The sequence below is a fragment of the Macrotis lagotis genome, chromosome X (assembly GCF_037893015.1).
Source record: "Macrotis lagotis isolate mMagLag1 chromosome X, bilby.v1.9.chrom.fasta, whole genome shotgun sequence".
Lineage (NCBI taxonomy): Eukaryota > Metazoa > Chordata > Mammalia > Peramelemorphia > Peramelidae > Macrotis > Macrotis lagotis.
This window is the reverse complement of record NC_133666.1, coordinates 270400894-270418606: the sequence shown is the minus strand read 5'-3', so window position 1 is coordinate 270418606 and position 17713 is coordinate 270400894. Positions and strand designations below refer to the sequence as shown.

Genomic DNA, 17713 nt, shown 5'->3' with positions numbered 1-17713 from the left:
TTTCTGCCCTCTACCTGTATCAAATAAAAAATCTTCTATAAGTTACTTTGGAATTGGAGATTCTGGGTTTCGTGTTGCTGGCCAGTCTGGTTGCCAATGAAAGGCAGAATTTGTATGAACTTCTGTGAAGAATGACATTTCTTTCAAGAGGAAGGTGTGCCATGCCTGGAAGGATTAATGGGAATATAAGAAGGGCTATAGGCCAAAGCAAATGTCCCAGATATACTCTAGGAACTGTTTTTGAGTGTCCCAGGCATCCTCCTACAGTCATCATCATATTCAACAGTAATGCATCTAATCATTGCTCCAAGATGGAGAGATCCTGCTGTGATTGACCTCACATGGTCCTAGCCACCACCTAGGACCTACTTTTTTTTTTTAGATTGTCTATAACTTTAGGAAAAAAAGGGCATTTCCCTGGTCTCAAGGTGCTTGTATTCTAGTAGGGGAATAAGACATATGCCCCCAAAACTATGATAGAAGCTGAAATATGATACCAGGTATCTGAAAAAAAATGAGAGCCTCAGGAAGAAAAAGATCACTTCTATCCCAGTCACTTAATCATTTATTGTTGGGTAGAATATTCCATTCACAGCTGGTGTATTGATTTTCCTAAAGCATATGTCTGACCATGCCATTTTCTGCCTCAAATAATCCTCAACTGACTGCTATTTCCTCTAGAAGAAAATTTAAAACCTGTTGCTTAAAGCCCTTTATAGCCTATTAATTGTTCCTTCTACACAGAACTCCATTTCCCATTTTTGTACTTTGTCATCCTGCCTGGAATCAGCTCCCTCTTCATCTCCATCATCCTTCAAGAATCAGTCCAAAAGTCCTAAATAATACTTCTTCTAATATTTCCAGTTTTTAGTTCCCCACTCCCTTCCTCAATGAGTAGCTGGTAGCTCAATGGAGAGACAACTGGCCCTAGACTTAAGAAGATTGGAGTTTGAAGTTGACCTCAGATGTATACTAGCTGTGTGACCTTGAGTGAGTCATTTAATCTTTCTATGCTTCAGTTTCTTCAATATAAAATGAAGCTAATAATAACACCTACCTTGCAGGGTTGATGTGAGGATCAAATGAGATAATATTTGTAAAAACTCAACTCAGGCACATAGAAGGTACCATATACATGCTTATTGTCTTTTCTTCCCTGTTGTCTATCTTTTTTTTTTTTAGGTTTTTGCAAGGCAATGGGGTTAAGTGGCTTGTCCAAGGCCACACAGCTAGGTAATTATTAAGTGTCTGAGACCGGATTTGAACTCAGGTACTCCTGACTCCAGGGCCAGTGCTTTATCCACTATGCCACCTAGCCACCACCTAGCCGCCCCCCCCCCCCCCCCCCGTTGTCTATCTTAATAGAATATAAACTCCTTGGGGGTAAGGACAGGTAGTAGGCACTTAAATGGGAGTGTATTGATTAATGCCCATAAGTTATCATTTAGATTCTAAATTCTTCAAGGTCAGGGAATTTTTGCTTTTTTAAAAAAATATCTCTCACAATATCAAGAACAGTCCTGGGCATATTACTTCCCTCCTTTCATTTTGCATACCAGTGATTAGGTCACATAAAATGCCCAGAACTACCCATCATCCATAATTTTGTTTATGCTGTTTCCTTTACCTGAAATCTTTCTCCTCCCCTGTTGAATTCCCATATATCCTTGCATCTCCAAGGCCCCATCCTAGGTCCTAGTGGGTGGCTAGGACCATGTAAGTTCAGTCAGAGGATCCCTAGGTCTTGTTGAAATGGGTAGATACATGTACTGCGTGGGGATTATGAAGGTGACTGTAGAAGGATCCATCCTATCTATTTCTGATGTTGAACTGTTTGACAGCAACAAGTGTATTGGTAACAAGAGCTTTCTTCTCTAGGCCTCTAGGATCTATAGCTCCTGCACCTGCCAAAGTTTTAACCAGTTTACATCTTCACTGGTGTTGTTTCTCATGATGGTGGTTAAAGGCTCTGGGCTGGAAGTAGTGCTGTTCCCAAGGCTCTTGAGTTCAAGCTGTGTGTCCCTGCTGGCTATCTCCATCAGGATCTGAGAAGAGTTGATGGTCAAGCTGGTAGTGTTAGTGGCTTGACCACATATTGCCTCTTATTTCTACCTCAAGGTGCCCTGCTGATGCAGTGGGGCTGGCTTGTCTATCTCGTATGTGGCAATTTGTCCTTTCTTTACTTCCTCAGATAATGGCTGTGAAGGCTGATCAAGGAGCAGAACCAGAGTTTGGGGAGATCCTGCTACTTCCATGACTCCTGTACCCACCAGACTGTTGGTAGCACTTGGCAGCAGTTGTGGTGGTGATGGAAGCTGGTCTTATCTCTAAAATTATTTGCCACCTCAATGATAGTTATAAGCACTGGTGGAAGCTGGTCTGGTGGTTGTGCGAGCTGGGGCACTGCTATTTCTAAGGTCAGCAGGTCCATCTCCGTCAAGGTATGAGAGGAAATGGTGATTTAGTGGCTATGGAATTTTACTTGTCTGGTTGGGTTGGCTATTGACTCTCCTTCAGAAATGTCTCTAGTAGGAATGGTCTCACCCCTCAGACTTCTGGTACTTCATTTTGTTCCTCTTCAGTGCATGTGTGTCATTATGATTCGTTATTTATCTGTGATAACATCTTGTCTCCTCTTGGGAGCATAAGTTTGTGAGGACAGGAACCACACCCCCTATCTAAACTCTGAATCTCCTTCATTGTTTTTCACAATATAGGTGCTCAATTAATACTATTGATTGTGGCTCTTTATTGATTTGAATCAGTGCCACTGGACAGGGTCTGAAGGTATGGAGGTCATTCTTCTAGAGCTACATTTTCTCTTCCAAGTGTTCTCTCCAGCATATGAGAATATTCTCAATTATCCTAAAGACTCTGAAGATGTGGTTCTTACCTCACCATCCACATTGAGATTTTCAAGCTTAGCTAATGTCTTTTCTCTGAGGAGTTCAAAGTTTGTGGTTCTTCCTTTTCCCAGAGAGTACAAGATAATTAAGAACTTGGGGGAACAGAGTAGGGGACAGAGGATCTAAAATATCAGGTCAAAACCTCCTAATTCATTTAGCTCATGGCACACTAGCAATTCCTTTAGACTCAGTCATAGGTATACCTACCTTTGGACTGTAGGATCTCCACTAGCAGTGGATTTGGTCAAGTTCTTCCTTTCCCATGTTCCACCCTGCCCCTTTCTGTCTTTTTTTTTATCCTACATGAATCCTCCAAAGGTCTTCTTTAGCTACCTATCATCTTTTCTCCCCAAAGGATTCAGTAAAGATGAAAAAAAGACTATTTGAAGCAAAGGATGCTAAACCTTAGAATTTGTTGGCTAAACCAATCCAGTGAAGAACTTTAACCTTCCCCATTTTCATGGATATGGGCAAAAAGTGAGTTCCCTTCAGGAAAACTCAAAAATTGACTGAAAGATTATGGATGAGATCACTGACCCCAGGAATCAAGTCATAGGATGTCAGATCTGGGCCTTTGGGAACTATATTTCTACCCACTCATTGCTATAGAAAATAGATCCAGAGAAGTGACATGCTTCTTTCCTTGCTCAAGATCATACCTACTCATTAGCAACAGAGCTGGAACTAGATTCTATGTATTCTTATGCCAAGCCAGTGCCTTTTCAATACAGTGGTCCAGTTTTAATGAATAAGTTCCACAAAGGTGATCCCTGGAAACTACTTTTAGAGAGGTCAGTGTAGCCTGAGCCTCCTACAAAGAGCATGCAGGTGATAAAGAGTGATTGTCTTTGTTGGGATGTAAGTAGAATAGAGTAGGGGAGTTAGGTGGTACAATGAATAGAGCCCCAGGACTGGAGTAAAGATGATTCATCTTCTTGAGTTCAAATCTGACCTCAGACACTTACTAGCTGTGTGACCCTGGGCAAGTCATCTAACCTTATTTGCCTCAGTTTCTTCACCTGTAAAATGAGTTGAAGGAAATGGCAAATCATTCCAGTATCTTTACCAAAAAAAGAAAGAAAGAAAGAAAGAAAGAAAGAAAGAAAGAAAGAAAGGAAAACCCAAATGGGTCCATGAAGAGCTAGACTTAACTGAAAAATGACTGAATAACCACAGCCATAAAATATGCTAGCCTTGGAGTTAGATGACCTCAGTTAGAATGCTGGCTCTGCTACTTAAGCTGTGCAACCTTTGGCAAATCACTCTGTTTCTCTGTGCTTGTTTTCTCATCTGTAAAATGGTAGAGGAGGAATAGATAATTTCTAAAGTTCATTCCTTCTAGTTTTAATATTATATAATACTATGTTCAATAGTTTCTTGAAAGTTTTATGTCTCGGTCTTTTCTGTGATCATCCAGTTATTGTTTTGAGTTACTGCTTTTCTTTGCAGTTACACTTGGTATGTTTGTACATATATTTTTTCCCCAATCAATAACCTCCTGGGGAGTATATGTAGTGTACAGATATAGATATAGCTATAGCTATACATATAGATATAGATATAGATATAGATAGATATCAGGGAGATCTCTGTTTCAAAAGGTATGGACATTTTAATCACTTTCTTATCATAATTCTAAATTTATGCAGTAGGCTTTTAATATTTACTAAGATATAAATACATTAATGAATGAGTGAGAAATTCACCTCTGAAAGTAGATGCTTACTCAAGTTTTACCTGCCTCATATGGTGAATTGGTGGCAATACTAAAAAGCAGACCCAGATTTCTATTTTCTCATCAACTAGACCATACAGTCATTGGACCTGATGCCACTGGTTCAATAAAAACCTCCAGTCCTCAGTTATCATACTATCTGCAAGCACTCACTTCAGAAAACCTTCCTATTCAGTATCAAGTAAGCAAAAAAAAAGCCTCCAGTCCATTAGCATCAAGTCAGATCTCCATGGAATCTGGTGGGAATAGGAAGCCTGCAGGCACATCAAGACCTCTATAGGATTTCTCAAATGACTGAATGGACAGTAGTGCATCTGCCTAGTGAAATCTCACAAACCATTTGGTTTAAATATTAAACAAAGTTCCTTTGAGGTTAAATCAGTATTAGAAGCAGAAGGATGACCGTTTTACAATCTGTGAGCCTGGTTTCCACATGATGTTGGTGTCACCAAAAGAGCCTGTTTTCAAGAGGGGTCACTGCCAACAATAAGCTCAACCATTCTATTTCCCTCAGAGACCTGGGGAGGGAGGGTGTCACATTTTTATCAGATCTAGCCCAGGCCACTGCCTTCTGACTGACTCCCTGCCCTGTCCGGAATTACACCACACCATCTGGTCCTCAAAGTCAGTTGGGCCGGGAAGATTTTGGATGGTGAAAGCAGAATGGGAAAGATTCTGAGAAATAGAATCTTTCTCCATGTTCCCTTTGGATGTGCATTTGCTTGTGATAACTTCCATTAATATTATTGGTCATCTCCCCTTTGCTTCAGAATTTGAGTAGTCCATTTATCTCTGAGACATTATTTTTTCAGCTGTAAATCATGTTAATTGGGCAGCAAATAGGAATGTGAAGTAAATAGTCCTAATACCTCCGATGTCTTTGATTAGTTTTCCAGCCCCATACAGTACTACTGTAGTTCAGAGGTCGCAGGCAGACCTATTAATGGCAAAAGGGACCCTTACCCTATTGGTCATGCTGCTAACTGCTGGGAGCAGGGGCCCAACTTTCATTTGAAATTCAACATTTCCAAAATTCTGAGCACCCTACTTTTGCTTTGAATTGGACCAGCTGGGCCCTTTGGTTGTGTTAAATGCACATTGGCAAGTCAACAGGTGTTAGTCCAGACACATTGGGTTTTTTGGTTGTGAATCAGTAACATTTGGTTAAGACACATTTCTTTCCTAATGAATAGATCTACAAGTTGCTTTTTTTTCCCCCAGTAACTACTTTCCTTCCAGCTTTGGCCTCCTCAGGGATGGGAAATTAGTACATTGATATGGGAAACTCCCAAGAGAGGAAAATTCCTCCACCAATGAAAGTTGGTCCCTTCTCTTCAATTTATTAGAGTTGTTTAGAGCACTGAGAAATTGACTCTGCAGGGTCACACAACAGAGCTACTCTGTGTTAGTCAATATTTGAATACAGATCTTCCAGGCTTCATTTCACAGCCAGTTCTTTCTCTATTTCCTCTCTTTCTCCATGTCCTTCAGTCCTCTCTTCAATCATTTCTCCTTAATTTCTGGTGGAGCACTTTGAGTTTTCCCTTTTGTTGTTCACACTCTATCTTGAATTATTTGTTCATGCATGTGCATTAAGCTTTGGGAGCCCAAGCCCTTCCATTTCTCATGTTTATATCATAAGATCATAGACCTAGAGACCAAAAGGCACCTGAGGGTCACCTCATCTAAAGGTTTGTTTGACAGATGGAGAATTTAGGGTCCAATGAGGTTGGGATTTGCTTAAAATTACAGAGGTAGGAAGTTAAAGTCAAGATTTTAACTCAGATTCTCTGACTCCAGTGGCAATACTCATTAGTTTACTGTGCTGCCTCAAAAGCACCTCCCGTGTAGTCAGAAGCCACTTAGTGTTTGTTGTAGAGTAAATTCAACAGATTCCTCACAAAATAATGTTTCTCATTGCCTGTTTTGAAGACAGTACCTTCAGTGCATGTATTTGACTTCATACTATATAATTTTGCATATATGGTCATTGGTCTGAGTTGATTACAAAAATGCAGGTTGAATTCAAACAATGCAATCTCCGGGTGGTGGTGAAGTTCTTATTCACTATTAATTGGGACCTAGATGCCTTCCATCAATTATGGCACCTATCTGCCTCATTTCACTGAGGACTGAAAAATTTTCAGTCACAAAAAAATCGATTTTATTATCATATACTATCTTCTATTCTTAAAACCTTTCATGAAATTTTTTTTCTTTTAAAAGATTTTTTCTTTTTTTTTTAGTAGTATTTTAGTAGACATTTTAATCATAGTACTAATTAGGCCAGAGTCAGTCATCATCTTCACTAAGCATAGGGACCCACTGATTTTGTATTATTCTGTGAGCATTTACCCCAAGCTGGACATTGAGACATTTATTAAGAGAATGAAGAAGACTCAGAAGAAAACTATTCTTTATAGCTCAGGGCTACCCTCCTTGGAATGAGTTCATAGTACTGCTCTCTCTGCCATTTTCTGTCTCTCTTCTTCTCTCTCTCTCTGTATCTGTCTCTCCATACACACACACACACACACACACACAGAAACATTATATATCTATGAACAAAAGTCATTGTCCTTATGCTTTAATTATTTTAAAAGTAAATTCTTTTACCTGTTTCCTTTCTCCACCAATAATAACTAATGTTCTACCACATGCCAGACACTGCATTAAGTACTTTACAATTATTCTCATTTGAGCCTTACAACTCCTGGAAGAAGGTGCTATATAATTAATCCCCTTTTCATACAAATGAGAAAACTGAGGCAGAGGTTAAGTATTTGAGGCTGGATTTGAATGGATGTCTTCCTAATTCCAGACTATGCCATCTAGTTGCCTTGATTTTCAGAGATTAAAGATGTGGGCTATTCCTCACAACCTGATACAGTTAAATCATCAGAGAGGGTCTTAAAATTTAGGAGGTCATTTTCCCTTTTCCCCTCCAAGGTCATTGGGATGATTATCTAGAGAAGTCTGACCTTTGGAAACTGCTCTGGGGGTAGGGAGGGGGCAGTGGATTAATGGAAACTTTGCTTAATGACTTGGCTTTAGAGAAATTTGGCCATTCATTGTGGTAGAGGCACTCCAACAAAGCTCTGAGCTCAGTTTAGAGCTTCGAGCAATAAATTTGATTAGTAAATGTTATGCATGTGTATATATCTAGATATCTATATACATATATAATAAATGTTTTCTCAGTTATCTCCCCCAGTACAAGATAGCCCAGAAATCGTACTGCTGGTTATTTTTGTTGTTCAGTTGTCTTCAGTCGTGTCCTACTCTTCTTGATCCCATTTGGGTTTTCTTAGCAGAGAAACTGGAATGATTTGACATTTCTTTCTCCAATTCATTTTTAAAGAGGAAGAAACTGAGGTAAACAGGGTTAAGTGACTTGCCTAGGTCACATAGCTAGTGAATAGCTGAGACCTGACTCAAACTCAGGTCTTCTTGACTCCAGGTCCAGTGTACCACTATGTTTTCCTCTTAAAAAAATCTTTCATTTTTCAATTAGAAAGTATTTATTTTCTCTTTATCCCACTCTATGCCAATTTAAAGGAAAAACAAAGTTCTTGTAATAAAAATGCAGTCAATGAAAACAAAAATCCTACTTTGACTATGTCCAAATACAGATGTCTTAATTCTACACCTTGAATCCATCACATACAGAGAAGACGGGTAGCATAAATTGAATAATGGCCATTGAGTTGTTCAGAATTCCTAAGTCTCAAAATTGCTTTTTTAAAAAATTATTTATTTTATTTTATTCTCATGTTCTTCCCACCGAGGCAATTTCTTAAATATTTCTTTATCCCCATTGCTCCCTGAGCCCCAATATGTTCACACATCCCAAGAATTAGCAAACAACATATACATACCTTACACACACACTATGCAGTTCTCAAGCTATAGCTACATATCTGCATATCTTTGTAAAGCAACAAATATTTATTGGGCATTTATTGTGAGCCCAAGTTCCTGGGAGGAAAGATGAAAACAACTGGTAATATGATGTTTGTCTCTGAAAATTTAAATGATACAGTTTTATGAACTATGTTATTTAGATTTATCTCAGGCATTTAATAAAAATAATGATTTTCCATTGTCACAGGAAATAGGGACCACTTTTATTTCTGATTTATCAAAAAATGCCTCTGGGACAGGTGCTTAAGATGGTAAAACATATATTCCAACAGAAAAATCTTGGAACTTAATCCTCTATTAAAATGATAGGACTTGGGAAAATGAAACTTAATCCAGTTAGTTGTTGCATATCTGGAAATCTAGTCTCCAAAATGAAATTGAATCAATTAATTGTATTTACAGAGTGTCTAACTTCTGGAGAAATTAGTACTGCAAAAGGACAAAGAATTTCAAATTCAGAGTTAGAAGGGCCCTTTCATTTTATAGATGGGAAATCTAGGTACAGGGAGAGAAAATGATCTTTCTTAAGTAATACAGATGAGGAGTAGTGAGCTGAGATTCCAACTCAGGTCTTTTGTCTTCTGCCACAGTGCTTCTCTTAAGAAGCTTATGATGTTGGGTGGTTAAGAAATTATTAATTAACCTACAAATTAATATATTAATATACAAATTAATCTATAAATGCTACTTACCAGTAAAAACCATGAGGAGCTGTAGAGAAATAACAGTTAATTATTTATGGATTGGAAGAATGAAAAATGGTTATGATGGTGTGAGACTTGAAGCATCTCATCTAGAAACGTTCCCATGCAAAGGCATGAAATGAAGCCCAAGCAGGTGACCTTGCTGGTCCAGCTGTTTTGTTGTCTCATGAGATCCAGGTGAGCCCACTATTTGGAGATGACTAAGTTGCCTCAGATGTCTAGTGGGAACCTTGCTATTTAGTAGTAAGTATACTACTAAAAGGAAGCCAAAGAAAATTGCTTTTAGTGGAAAGAACTCTGTTCTGGAAATTGTTCTACATCTTTAATTGATATAACACCAAAGATTTGCAAACTACCTTTTACTATCAACATATAAGATATCCCACTCCACCCAAACCCAAAACAAAAACAAAACTCTGAAACTTTTTAGACATCTCCCAGTGGCAATGGGAGGAACTGAGGAACTAACATAAATTCTGATTAGGCTTAATTTAAGGTCATAATTCTTCATAAGGAATCATACATTCTTCTGCAAAAAGGGAGGTTCAACTATCCTACTGGGCCAGGGGGTCAAGAGAGTGGCAACAGAGTACACAATAAGGTCACAGGAGCTGCAATTTTTAGAGACATTCATAATTGTAATTAAGGTTATAACCTCAAATCTGGGTGAATTCCTGCCAAATCCATTAGTTTTTGCCAATCCTATAATCTAGGATATCCTATCATTGTTTATGGAGAAGAGGTGATGATATCTCTAGTTCCTAGTCCTATATTAATTCATTCTGTTTTAAAAATATTGTGCTTCTCTGGATGAATGAAAAAGAGTAACTTTCTGAAACATTGATAAGGTTTTGACTCTACTATTGGAAGATGGTTGAAGAAATTCAGGGTCTATTTAGTTAGGAGGTTGCTCCTTATGTCCATACATATGAATGGTACCAGCATTTTGCCGGGCAGCTGGCACTGTTTGAGAGGATGAAGACTCATAGTGCATTGAGGCCTCTGCTTTGGAGGACCCTGATCATACATTTCACATGTTGATTGTCAGACCAACAAACATAAGGATGACACTAAGCAGTTTTGGAGAGGGAAGTCTCTTTGAATACAAAGATGGTGAAAAGAACAGGAGCTTTTTTTCCCCTCTTAATACTCTGTTCTAGACCCTGTTGTTAGGTAGTGGAATAAAAGGGGCCTAACTTAACAAAGCTTTCTTGGGAAGAAAGTCAAAATTGAAGTTCTAAATTGTTTAGATTCATTAGATTTCTTTTTGAGTTTGCTTTGATTTTTTGGTATTAATGAAGTTAAATGGTCTGTGAATAAAGTTTAAAAATAGTTTTAAATTTGGAAAGGGGTGTGCATCAATTAAGTTTGAACCGAGAAGAAATGCAAAGTAACCTCAAGGCTTAAACATGTGATGTGAAACTAATGACTTGATATGCAATTTATGAGATGTCTACAGAATTCAAAAAAAGTTTATATTTCATAAGAGCTGTAACTTTACCAAGGTGGGGAGTTCCTCATCTGACACAGATCAAGATTCCTCTTTGACATTTGATTTCAAGAGCTGTTGTGGCCAAACAAATTCCAATCACCGGTGGCCACCCTCCTGGAGATGAGTCTCTCTCACCAATAGGTTAGTGGTGCTCCAACACAGATGTGCTGTCTATCACCAGTCCCTCAGTTTTGTCAGAGCTAGCTCTCCCCCAGAAAGTCCTGAAAAGCCAGGGTCCCTTCCAAGCCACAGAGGAGAAGCCTGTAGTCATATAAGCCAACTATTTGATTTAAGGAGATTAAAAAAAAGGTTAAAAAACAAAAACAAAAAGATTATTGGTGACATACTTCCAATGTAATGTGAGGTCTGTTATAGACAAATCCTTTAACTTGAGCCTCATAAAGATCTCAAAGATTTCCTGTTTAATAACCTTGTAAAGAATGCATCTATGACTGACACTTCACATCACAAAGTTGCTTACAAAATGGAGGATATCCAAAGATAAGTCTACTTAGAGTCATCCTTCTAGAAGGGTCCTTTTCTGATTTTCCCATTTATTAGGGTTGTCTGCCAGACCTACCTGAATGCCCCAAATTATTCTGCATTCATTTTGTGTTTCCTCATCTGTTCTTTGCAAAAGCACATTTGTAACTAATCTCTTACTATCCCCAATGTTTAAAAGAGTAGGGCACAGATCTGGAGCAGGAAGGGAACCCAGTGGCTATCTAATCCAACTGCTTCATTGTATAGGTGAGGAAACCTGAGACTCTTTGAAGTGAGGTAACTTGTCCAAGGTCACTCAAATAGTAAGCCTTGAGGGAAGGATTTGACTTTAGGTCATGTGCCTGTATTCTGAGCAGTACATGTTTTCCTTTGTACCACAAGTTTTTCCTGTGTCTGGTACATGGTAGGAACTTAATATATAGGTTTATAAATTGAACTTAATTGTGGGAAATGGCAGCCTGTAGTCCAGTTTTCTGTTCTAATCAAAGCTCTTGACTCAAATGACTTCTTGACACCCATTTCTCAATAATCAGATGTTACATCCGACTCAGTTTGCCTCAATGTGTCCTTGAAGAGTTTTTCCAGATGCCCTTTGATTGCACACTACCCAGGATCCATTCTCCTCAACTGAATGCCTTAGTCAATGACCATGGCATCAGCATTACTTGAGAGGATGTAGTCCTTTCATTGTTGATACATTTACACAAAAACTATATCATTGAGCAGTCTGTCTGGGGAGTTCATTCAGATACTGAAAATATATTATGTTCTGGGTTTGGTCATTCAGTTGCTTGGAAACCAACCACAATTTATAGGTTCTGGAGATTGTCTGATGCTTATTGATTCTGGCTCTGCCACTAATATATCAGTTGTGTGATCTTGAGGAAGATATTTAACTTCTAAGCCACAAGTTCCTCATTGGCAAAATAAAGAAGTAGGAGTAGATGATCTCTAAGAACCCTTCCATTTTTCAATCTATGATCCTATTTTGCTGGAGCCCTGGGTCTGCCTTTGTGATTGTAGGAGATTCAATTTCTTCCTCCCAGAAAATCACCTGCCACATTACTATTTGATATGAATTTTATATATATTATTGGGTTTTGCCTGTGATATAAATGATCTTACCAGTGGATTGATTTTTCTGAATTTCAAGGACATGCAACTGTCATTAGGAATTCTGCAGTGGAAGACAATACCCTAAATTTACTGAAATATAGGTTTCAGTTGATTTGGTTTTATTGTGTTGGAGTCAGCATTTCTTTCTTGGGGAGAATACTTTTCACTTACCTCCTTCATCAGGGTGAGGCTGTTTAAATGAATAATGCTGACATAGCTATATGAAAGGCCTAGAGAGGGCCAGATTAGAGAGGAGAGCATTAGATGAAAAGGAAATGATTAGAATATCTCTATCAGTGGATAATAGAGGAAAAGGGAAAGCTTTAAAAATTGATTGTGGGGAGAGAGAAAATCATTCAGAAAAGCTTGTGTTTTCCCACCCCTCAATCTAGAGGAAGTATTTTCATTGGTTATGTTATGTAGAATCTTTATTTTTTTTTAAAGATGACTCAATCATTTTAAACATCCTACTACTTCAAGTAGGTTGGAAACATCTAATAATAGGATGATTTGGTGGCAGGAGACTTGGTCAAAGAGTTAGGGATCCCAGGTTCTAATCTCAGCTTTACTACTGACTTTAGGCAATCTATATCTATTTCCCTTTTCTGTAAATACAGGAGAATAATACCTGTCCTATTGCTCTCCCAAGATTATTGAAAGCCTCAAAAAGAGAATGTATATATGAAAGTATTTTGAAAATGGTATGAGTTTGATGACTATTTAAAGAGGGTAGCCCCTGAAGATCCTGGAACAGGAGAAGAGGGTATGAAGAGAGGGCATGTCCTGTCCCTGAAATCTACAGTTGGCTTGCCTAAACCAAGCCCCATTGAATAAAAGGGCCACCCTGTCAGATGGGAATTGAGGTGACATTTATTTGATAACCATAAAAAAATTTTTTACTTGTCATCATTTGATAAAGAAATAGCTCAGTTGGACAAACTACATGCTGAGGAGATTCTCCTTCATGCTTTTCAAACACTTTGTGATGGTTTTATTGAAAGGCATATTATGGAACGAGAGAGGTTGGAGCAAAGAGCCACTTCCAGATTCAATGACACGGTAGTTTGAAGAAAAGTTTTTCATTTAAGATTTTAATTCAAAAGGAGAGGCAAGGGGGAGGGGAGATTGATCTTCCATCTGAGCTTCCTCATCTTACAAGGGAAGCTCCTCAGGTTTCAGAAATAAGTAGGGTGGGGAGAGGAGTAGGGTGCCAAAATCCATGCTTATAGGTTACTTTGTGCATCTGAATTTTAAAAGACTTAACCCTAAAATGCAAATCATTTAACATGCTGACTCAATGGTGGCCAAAAGTTGTGAACCCTTTGTTGCTAGGAATTCCCAACATGATGTGGTAATGCATTTCACAGCATGAACTTCAGACCTCCCAGGTCCAAGCTTGGAAGTGCCTGGGGGGTGGGGGATGAGGAGGAAATCTAGATTCCCCTAGAATGTCTTTGCATGAAGATGGTCCCTCCCCTCCAAAAACACTGAAAATGAGGGATCTTCCACTCTTCCCCTCCCGAGTACCTTTTCATTTCTGTTTGCACCATTAGGTGAAAAGGTTAATGAAAATGCTCTCTAAAGTCATAGAGAGAAAGAGGCCAGGCACAATTATTAGATTTCCATTCAAGTCTGGATACGGAGTTTGAACCTAGAGAAAAATCTTAGTTTTGTCCATATTTGCTTGGGTATGTCTTAGACTCCTCAGGAAGTTGATAAATGATAATTGCTTATCTTGGAAACTAAACTAAGTTTGGATCTCAGAAAGCATCTTGCTTTAATGAGAAGCACTGTGAATACTCCATATAGTTGAAAGTGATAGTATAGGATTTCACTGAAGTCCAAATATAGCCTGAAGGAAATTTTTTACTCTTGCATTAGATTTTTCCTTTTCTTACCTGTTTTTGGATAATGTTTTCCCTCTTTAAGGACCAAAGCACATGTGAGAATCCCCCAAAGTAGTTTTAAAAATATTTACTTATTCCAGAAGTATATTTACTTTGGTGGAAATAGTTCCTTCCATCAAATTAAGGTATTCTTAGAAAGTTGTTTTTATAGGAAATATAATAAAAGACTGTTTTGATTGAGGCATGCCACTTTCTATTAGCACTCTTAATTGAACTTGGTTCATTCATTTTGAAGGAATAATTGGAATGAAAGCAAACTACTTCCAAAAACAAACCAAATGGAAAAGGTACTTTTTTAAAAAAGTTTCTCACAATCACTTCAAAGGATATGCAAATTAATCTTTTGTTTTAACCTAAGGATAGCAGAACTTATTTTGGAAAACTTTATATCAATATAGGCAATGCAAATGAAAATGGAAAACCATGACTCCCAAATGCTAAAACTGAAAGGAGGCAGGCTCAGGACATCAATTCTACTCAGCGTTTATTTTCATTTGAAGATAGTGGAAATCACTTATAAATCATTGACAATACAAGTTCCCCTCGCCTGGCAGTTGTCCACACGAATTGGTCAACTTCTAAGTATAGATGCTGTATTTTTAGTATAAAGACAGAATAACATGACAGTTAACTAGCAACCAAAGCCATAAACTACAGTAGATACAAACTCTTGTAATATAAATTAATTGCCATTACAAAAGGCAACTGCTTTAGCTTGTAAGGTACAAAAAATTGTTAACTCCATAAATACAATGAAAAGCTAAGAGAAGTAATACATCACGGACTTTTTTTTCCTATATAGTATTTGAATATGCAAACCAAGACACCTGTGGCACATTACACAGCAAGTAAGAATCTCAATCTCTCTATCACACACACACACACACACACACACACACACACACACACACACACACACACGACACAGACACTCCCATGTGGATTTCCGAAATATGGCAAATTCTAGAGTTACAGGGACAGGATGCAGCACGGAAGCAGTGAGACAGCAAGATCCGAACTGCTAGACAAAGAAGGAGCCTTATTGACAGTTGTAAAGCATTAGGCGTCAGACAGAAACTTGTCAAAAACAGCTGTTGTTGGGTACTGATTGATAATGTTTTCATTCTGACGGCTGAGACACTGCAGACTGAGACACTGTAGGTCTGAGAGGAAGCCCAACACTGGCGCACACATGAACACACACCCACACCCACACACCCACACACATACTCTCTCTCTGTCTCTCTCTTTCACACACACACACACACACACACACACACACAATGGGAAGTCATTTAACAGATGGCTTCAAAGCATTAAACACAGTATCTTAAAAGGACAATATTCTACATTTGATGAACTTGTAGGGAAAGCAATCCCTAATGGTCAGATTTATCGCTCTCAGACAGTGAACCACACAACAAGACAAGATGAATAGGAATTTGAGATCCTGGTCATCAGAATAAAAAGTATGTGCTGCTCAAATATCACACAGTATTAAAAATATTCAAGAACACCTTAGACAAAAAATTAGGTATCATTTGCTACAGAGCTTTTTGATCCATTCCATAAAAAAGGTTGAAGAAGTTTTCAAACATTTAAAAGGTGATTTCATTAAAACTACCTATGCTATTAAACCACAAAAACTACATTCAAATAATATGAAGAGTCTAACTTCTGTTTGTCCTCCAGAACAGTGATGAGGTATGGCGTCAACCTGTCCTATGGTGCAGTGTGTGAGGATAATCTATGCTGAACAAGAAGTAAGAACATGTTTTTACTGCTCAGGTGTAGTAAGAGGGTTTCTAAAGTTCATCCACTTAAAAAAATATTTGTAAGTGCTCAAAAGGTCCTAATCTATATTATGGACCAAAGGCCTAGAGAATTTAATTTTTAAAAGCCCTCCATCCAGAAATCTGTTTTCAGTTTCAAGAGGGCAAAAAGGGATCATACCCCAGAAAACCAATACATTTCATTCCATTTCAATTCTATAAGTTCAATTAAATGCATTAATTTTTAATTAGTTCAAAAAATTGAAACTGGGCCAAGAACAAATGCATTAACATTTAGCCCAGAGCAAATTGTTGAGGCCAAGTTGTCAACCTCTGAAAAATAGAGGTTTGCAATAGAAACACTGATAGACCCTCATCTACTGTGGAGAGGTACTAGCAGACCACTAATAATACATAAGCACTTTATGAATGAGTGATACAAACGATCCCTTATCTGAAACTTTTGTCATAATCCATGCTAACATGATAAACAATGTCAATTTTATATATGTTGAGTTTGGCTGTTTTTAAATCATTTGCATTATTCTATTTTAATTTTTTAAAAAACAAACTTTTTAAAACAACTGTTATTTCCTTCACTTCTATCAATCTAATATTTCTTAAAAGAAAATAAAAACAACAAAGCAACTTACTGATAATTTTGTTGCAGCTTGATTTTATGAAGATTCTCATTTTCTTTATATTAAGAAAAATCTAGATTTGATAGCAATCTGTACATCTTGATAGGAATTTGTGCCAGGATATCCCCATTCATACATAAAATTAATGATCTATGCCTTTAAAGTGGGTGAAGAATGAGATTTGAGTTATAACCAATTCAGAAATTAGTTATGATGTCATTAAGTGACACTTCAAAGCCAACCTTGCATTAATAGAGCATTCCTTTCTTGTAAGATGATTTATTGGAACTGTTGGTGACCATTCTTAACAGAGAGTCCATAAGGGCAGCAGTTAAAACTAAATGTCTTCTGAATATCTAGAGGTCCATAAGAAATTCTATGACATACATATTACATATAACCTATTTTATAGATCCCCTTTGGAAAATAAGTCAAGGTATCATGAGTACTCTTGTTCCTTCACAACATATTTGATTCTTACAACTATAACTCCCATCCATTTCAGCACAGGGCAGATCATGGATATTCTCATAACAATAGAAGGAAGCTACATGCAATGAACAGAATAATTAGTGGTAAATAGAGATAAATTCTCTCTCAGTAGTGTGTACTTGAACTTTAATATCAATGATAATTTACCTGACTTACAGAATATTTATTTGAATAGAGATGAAACAAAATCTAGCATACTTGCAAGAAAAAAAAATTGGATTTCAAAGCGGTTAATAGTTTTGATACCAAAATAAAATTAAAACAAGAAACAAACAGGCCAGGTACAAGGACCTTCCATGAACTGGTTTTCTTCTCTAGCTTTCACATTCTTACAGGTTCAGGGTCCTTTTCTTCTAACAAATTTATCAGCTGAGAGAAGCTATCTTTTACTGCATCCATGTCATCTAATGAGCAGGGCTGTAGAATCCAGCGTTTTCCTCGAGCAAGTGGTTCAAGTTCAAAATATTTTTTGATCTACAAAAAAAAAAAGTAAGCACCTTATTGATAAAAATCCCATTCT

The 17713-nt window shown here is 37.6% G+C and overlaps 1 protein-coding gene across 8 annotated transcripts in view; it reads right to left on the bottom strand.

Annotated features, from left to right (window-relative positions):
• Window positions 1-1387: 1387 nt before the first annotated feature.
• The window catches only part of ARL15 (ARF like GTPase 15), a 521133-nt gene continuing 504807 nt past the window's right edge, over window positions 1388-17713 (bottom strand). For 5 of the 8 annotated variants that reach the window (XM_074202515.1, XM_074202519.1, XM_074202523.1 and 2 more), the window contains one exon: window positions 17582-17667. Coding sequence is in view for 3 of the 8 variants with exons in the window: in XM_074202516.1 (XP_074058617.1) it covers window positions 17515-17667 (153 nt within the window). In the remaining 5 variants the exon portion in view is untranslated. Of the gene's footprint in view, window positions 17668-17713 lie in introns of all 8 variants that reach the window. The other 3 variants (XM_074202516.1, XM_074202520.1, XM_074202517.1) reach the window with 2 other exon arrangements.